Here is a 6,000-nt window from a genome sequence, read left to right as displayed (position 1 = left end):
ATTCCTTTGATGCACAAATTGAGTGTCTGCATGGAGGCCCTGGATTATAACAAGAGGGTTTGTGTGCTTGTTCTGTATTCAAGCCTCTGGCAGGTGCTGTGCAGTCCACGTCAACTCCCTTCACACCGCTGTGAACCTTTTCCAATTTGCTGCAAGACGAGCGTGTGCAGGCGTGACGTCACCTGCGATCCCTCGAGAGCGGATAAATGACAAAAGATGCGATTCTTCCTATCTCATCCCCTTTCCTCTCCAGTGTTGAGACAGAGGTTGCAATGACGGAGAATCTCTCTGTCGGCTTCCCTGATGCCCCTGCAGACCCTCCACCCGTTTCCTCCGAGCCCCCAAGGGAGAGATGGCTCCTGCTGACGCCTCTCTGTCACAACACTGACAAGCCATGGTGGCCATTCTCCAACACAACCCAGGGGTGACAGAGCAGTGAAGAAGCCCCCCTGACCTCAGCGCCACTCACTCTGTCAGAGAGCTGTCAGTCTCGGGGCCCCCGACAGCACCAGAAGGGATTCACATTAATGGGTTAACGCGGTGACACACAACACACACCAGGCACAAAACAAAATATGTGCGCACGAGGAAGGCAACACACCGCGCTCGCCCACACATCCATAAGCACACACGCACACACACACACATACAAACCTCGTCACTCAAGCAAACGGGGTATGTGATCTGACACAAGATGGAGGGTGCTTATGTAACACTTGATTTTTTTTCAAAGGTGTAATTGGATGTCTGTTTGGGTCGGGTGAAGAAGGCTCTTGGCAGTGGCAATATCAAAGCTGACATTCATCAAAGTCTGCCAAAATAACTAACATGATGTTATTTCTGGATGGGGAAAAAAAAAATCAGAAAAAATATGACGTGATATTCATTTATTTTACATGAAAATAACATATGTTGCAACGTTCCTATGACAATGTATATCTGGTGATATAGATACTGTAACTTCACCCAAAGTTTCACTTGAAATACTGTTCACTGTCCATGTTAAACGCAGACAAGGAAGAAAAATGACTATATTTTCTTCACATTATAATTCCCAAAAATAAATTGCTTTCAGAGGGAAAGAGCACATTAATTCAAAAAGACACATTAATTCAAAATAGATGCAAATTCATGTTTCGAAAAAGTGGTTGTCTTCACCAAAAAAAAGAGAGATGATGGATGTGACACAAGCTCACATCTGAAAATCACATTTCCTTCATCCAGTTCAAATTCTAGGCAGCCCCTTGTACAAATGGCCATCGCTGCACTTCTGAGAGCAGAGCATAGTGCACTTGGTGTCTTGTGTAAAGACGCCTAAAGGGTTCAACAGCCTAAGGCAGCCAGAGATACAGACTGTTACATGACTTCTAGTGTATACCAGATGTAAACACAAATACTAAGGCCCCAAGTTCAACACGTCAACTTCATTCACCATAAAAAAGTTTCAAAAAAATGCACAAATAGAGATTAAAAAAACAAAAACAAAACAAAAAAAGACAATACAAAGTAACTGTAAGAGATCAGATTTTTATGTTGTGTTGAGCTTAATATCCACCACAGCCCATCTATTCACACTATTAGCGATAAATGGCTGTTTAAATGTAGTATAGCCAAGAAATGCCCTGTTTTTGCTGCTTGAGTGGTCATTTTTTCTTGTAACTATTTAAGTGAAACAACAAAACTAAGGCAGCATGAAGTCATTAAGTGACATGGAGAAATTGTTCAGCGTTAAGTAGAAGGCATTCTAGGACAACACAGTAGCTTGCTGTGTAACTACTAAATATCAGGTATTTGGGTCGGGATAAGAGCAGCATATCAGCAATGTAATCACCTCATTCTCCTGTTCAACTTTATCCCTTAGTGGCTTATTTTCTATGTGTGCGCGTAACAGTTAGGCAATCCCATTATGTAGGTCACCCTATCCAAACATGATATCATAACCATTCTTAACTCCACAAATAAAAAAAACAGAGTGGAACCAGAGCAGTCCAAGCCCAACTCTTCTTCTTAACCCACACCCAAATTTGCGTCAAAACACACAAGGAGAATGTGCTGTAGTCGACACACTCTTATTGTAAACACGTACACATTTTTCATGAATCCCAGATTTAGTGCAGGAATGTTACACATGCGCCGTTGTTTGTGCGTAACACGAGGCCCCTGGAGTCGACGCAGATCAAGGCAGTAGTCTATTTTTTTTCTGTCTGTAGTTTTTCATGGTGGATTCCCAGGAAGCGAAGCATAAGGCTTTGTAGTGTGGCCAATCATTTGAACTGACCAGGAATGTAGAATGATGAGGTTTCTTGGCAGTTGTGCATCCCCACCTTCACAGGTGTGATGCTTAGAGCTCCTCAAAGAAGGCCACCCTGGACTTGGTGCTCTGTAGTGTCAGCTGTGGAGAAGATAACCAAAGATCTGATAAGGTTGTTTATCTGTGGCGGCGGTAAACAAGAACAGAATATGCTGCAGCAAGCAAAATAGGGAACCGAATTGAAATCCAACAGAGAAGCTTGGATGGGTCTCTGAGGAGCTGGTTGCATTTTAAGTTTCCCTAAAATCATGGACTGTTTTTTGAGAGCCTTCTCTTGTGCCAGGGTTAAGCAGTGTCTATTGTCTATTCCATGTTCGTAAGACTGTATTATTGCACATAGTGAGAAAGCAAACAAATAATAGATATGCATAAAATGGCTGAACTGAAATACACATTTCTTGCAATCAGCCTCTTACACAGAAAAGCACCAAGGGACTGTTGCAACCCGTCGTTCAAACTGTTCTGAAGTGGGCAGTACTCGGTTGGAAGATGATTCTAACCATATTTTTCAACTTTGAATGTTTATTGAATGAATATTTGATGTTAAAGAGATATACTGGAGAATGTCGGTTGAGAAGAATTTGAGAAGTATTATCATCACAAAAAAATATTTCCATGTGATATTAAATGATTCTCTGAGAATTAAACATTGATTAGTCAGGCTGATTGTTGGCATTCGAATCAGCACGGGAGTTTATTTCAATTAATCTCTCCTAAATTGCACCTTAGATGTACAGACATGCATATTTAATCCAGTTATGCTTCTGATGAATAGCACATTCCAGCAAAACACGTGATTTGACTTGTTTCCCTTGACTAATCAAATGACTAAGTGATCATGAGGAGAGGATAATTGAAGAGTCTGAAGACTTGCGTGTGTTTACTAAAAACATACCTGCTCCCCCAAGCTTATTCTGCTTGTAATGAATATACTGATGGTATGTGAAGGCATGCAGCGCTCTTTATACATCTTATAATGAAACACAAAGCAGGTTCGATTAGAGTTTGAAACCGTCCCTGATAGACAAAAAAAGCTGTAGGGTTTCAAGACTCTCGGCTACTGCAGAGACAATCAAAGGTACAGGGAGGGTAAGATGAGTAGAAGATCAATGCCAGTCAGAGAGAGCACTGTTAATTGTTTTTCTCTCCAGGTTTAAATGAGCTGCTGATGGATTAATCCAGACTACTGGCCGGGCTGTAACCCCTTCAGCACAGCTAACTATCAGCTCATCTAACACTGCATAAGCGAGCACTACTCAAATTGGCTGGGCAAACTTTTCCTCTGTCCAACATCTGTCGGGTAAAGGCAATTAAAGCAGCTGCCAAAGTAAATATTAGACCGGGGGTGGGAGGACAGTTTGGGACATCCAGGTTATTTCTGAGGAATGCGTAGATGGAGGGACTTAAGCAAATCCACACAGAGAATGTGTGGGAGAGGGATGGATTTGCCGCATGATGGTTATGGATCAGACTTCCATTGTCCCTGCTGACAGGCAGCCTGAACTACATGTGAGCCCTCGCCCTATTTTTATTGATTAGTTTTTTGTTCACACAGAGATCACATATTACTGCCAAAACAAAATCTTGTTAATGCCGGCTTTGCTTTTTATAGCATGCCAGTGTTTCACAAGCAAAAGAGGAGTGATGTGTAACGCGACAGCATCTGCATCTAGTATTAGGTTTTAGGTTTGAGACCATTAGCGCTTTCTAAACATTGACAATGTTATAACACGGCATTGACAACACATTAACTGTTATCTGGTGGTTGATCATCTTCTGCTCAGACCGTAAGCAGCACCCACTACATAACTTGGTTATCCCCCTAATTTGCAGACGTTTGTGGTTGCTGTTCTTCTTTTAGTTAGCTGCTAACTGCTGCTAATGCTTTTTTAATCTCCCAATTGTGGATCGCACAAATAGTTTAATTTCTACCTCCAGTGACCCCTCATTCCATCTTTGTACATACAGAACGGTCTGTGCTGGAAAATCAAGAAGTCTTTATTCAATGTTACAGATACAGTATTGATGTTGTGAATAAAATGAAATCAAGGTGTTTCCGGAAAACAAATCCTTCTGTCCGTTGTTTCAATATGCAATAGGACACAATGAAGGTAAATCGTGCTGGTTGGCCTCCTTTATATGTAACACAGTCTGAGGAGTTTTTATATTTGGCTGTCCATCCAGAGTGAAACTTCACACAGAATCACTGCAGCTCTAATTTTGTGATTCAGTTGTTGAGAACAAGCTCTCCTGGCAGCCCAATGCTAACAGAGCAGAACCTGGGGTCTGGTTGCCTGGTGCAAAGGCGCTGGGCCATGTTAAGGGGCCATTCATTAATCATCCAGAGGGGAGAAGGCGTCTGGATGGAGAAAGCTGTGCCCGGGGATGCAGCAGGTCCTGATGCTTTTGGCTCAGAGATCTGTCCCTTCACATTCCCTCTGCTCCTCATTCCCCACCGTATCCCCCTCATCCTGTCCTCCTTCGGTCGCCAACCTCATAGCGCATTCTTAGCACTTCAATGTGGCTCAGCCTCCCACAAACTCCTTATCCTAGGAACATTTCTGCTATAAACCTCAGCCTCCCCTAAACTTCTTGACTCTTTAGGCAAAGCTGATTTAGCTTCCTCACTCACTTTCGACTCCTCATCCCTTCTCCCTGCGAAGCCATGTGCCCCCGCCCCCACCCTCGATAACAAGATGAATGCCGACCGCCTCTGGTTCAATTAAACCAACACTTTTAACTTAGCTCTTTTTCCCCCACCGCATGCCAGAGGTGCCCCCATCCATCCAAATGACTAATCACCAAGCGAAAATCAATTAGCGCTCCCTTAACAAGTGTATTTTACACTGGCAGACAAAAAAGGAGGAGGGGTAGACACAATGTGCTGAGAAAATGGCTAAAATTTTCATTCAATACTTTCATTAACATCACGGGGAGATGCTGGTGTGCAAAGATAAAGGACAAAGAGTCTAATCTGCCAGTTCATCAGAGGACAGTGAAAATACATTCTACTTTTTTTATAACAATTACTTCGCCTCTGACCAATCAATTTAAGAATATCCCTCAAGCTGAAGGAGTCCGTCACTTTTTTTGTCAAGACTTGCAATATCCACACCAGGCACATTCTAGAGTAAGACAAAACCGCTTTTCTTACAGATGGAGCCGACATAAGATGCATACAAAAACACAGATTTCCCTTCAAGTTCTAATCTATGATTTTCTTTAAAAATACATTTAAGACTGGTAATCTCTGTGCGCTGTCAGAGGTTATAGTATAAAAAGGAATGATTGCTCCACCTCCCCCAGCAGACTCCATCAAACAAGAAACTTGAGGCTGAAAAATGAACCCCGGGCCAAGTGGAGACCACTGCTATTAAGTGATGCACTGTGAATCAATACCCCGCCTTGAAATAATATGATGGGTACGCGTGGGTGTTGTATGAGGGAGGACTATCAATTTTTTTGAGACAGTTATCCATGGAAGATGATATAAGATGAGTATTAAGAACACATTTACATTTCACCAGCTCATGTCTCCAGCTGATCGGACAGCTGTTGAATAGCGAAGAAGCAACTTGTAAATGCAGCCAAGATGCATCTGATAGACACGGGTGTGTTTTATCCGTCTGAAGATGATTTAAAAGGCATCTTCACACACAGACCACAATCTGATAGAGACAATTTGCAAA

At 42.4% G+C, this 6,000-nt stretch overlaps 1 protein-coding gene across 1 annotated transcript in view; it reads right to left on the bottom strand.

The window, feature by feature from the left end:
- Positions 1-870: 870 nt before the first annotated feature.
- The window catches only part of nf2a (neurofibromin 2a (merlin)), a 28,030-nt gene continuing 22,900 nt past the window's right edge, over positions 871-6,000 (bottom strand). The window contains exon 16 of the mRNA XM_037097098.1: positions 871-2,392. Within this exon, the coding sequence (XP_036952993.1) occupies positions 2,342-2,392 (51 nt within the window). The 3' untranslated portion in view covers positions 871-2,341. The remainder of the gene's footprint in view (positions 2,393-6,000) is intronic.

The sequence above is a fragment of the Acanthopagrus latus genome, chromosome 5 (assembly GCF_904848185.1).
Source record: "Acanthopagrus latus isolate v.2019 chromosome 5, fAcaLat1.1, whole genome shotgun sequence".
NCBI lineage: Eukaryota > Metazoa > Chordata > Actinopteri > Spariformes > Sparidae > Acanthopagrus > Acanthopagrus latus.
The sequence above is the reverse complement of the archived record's forward strand: the minus strand, read 5'-3'. Positions and strand labels throughout refer to the sequence as shown.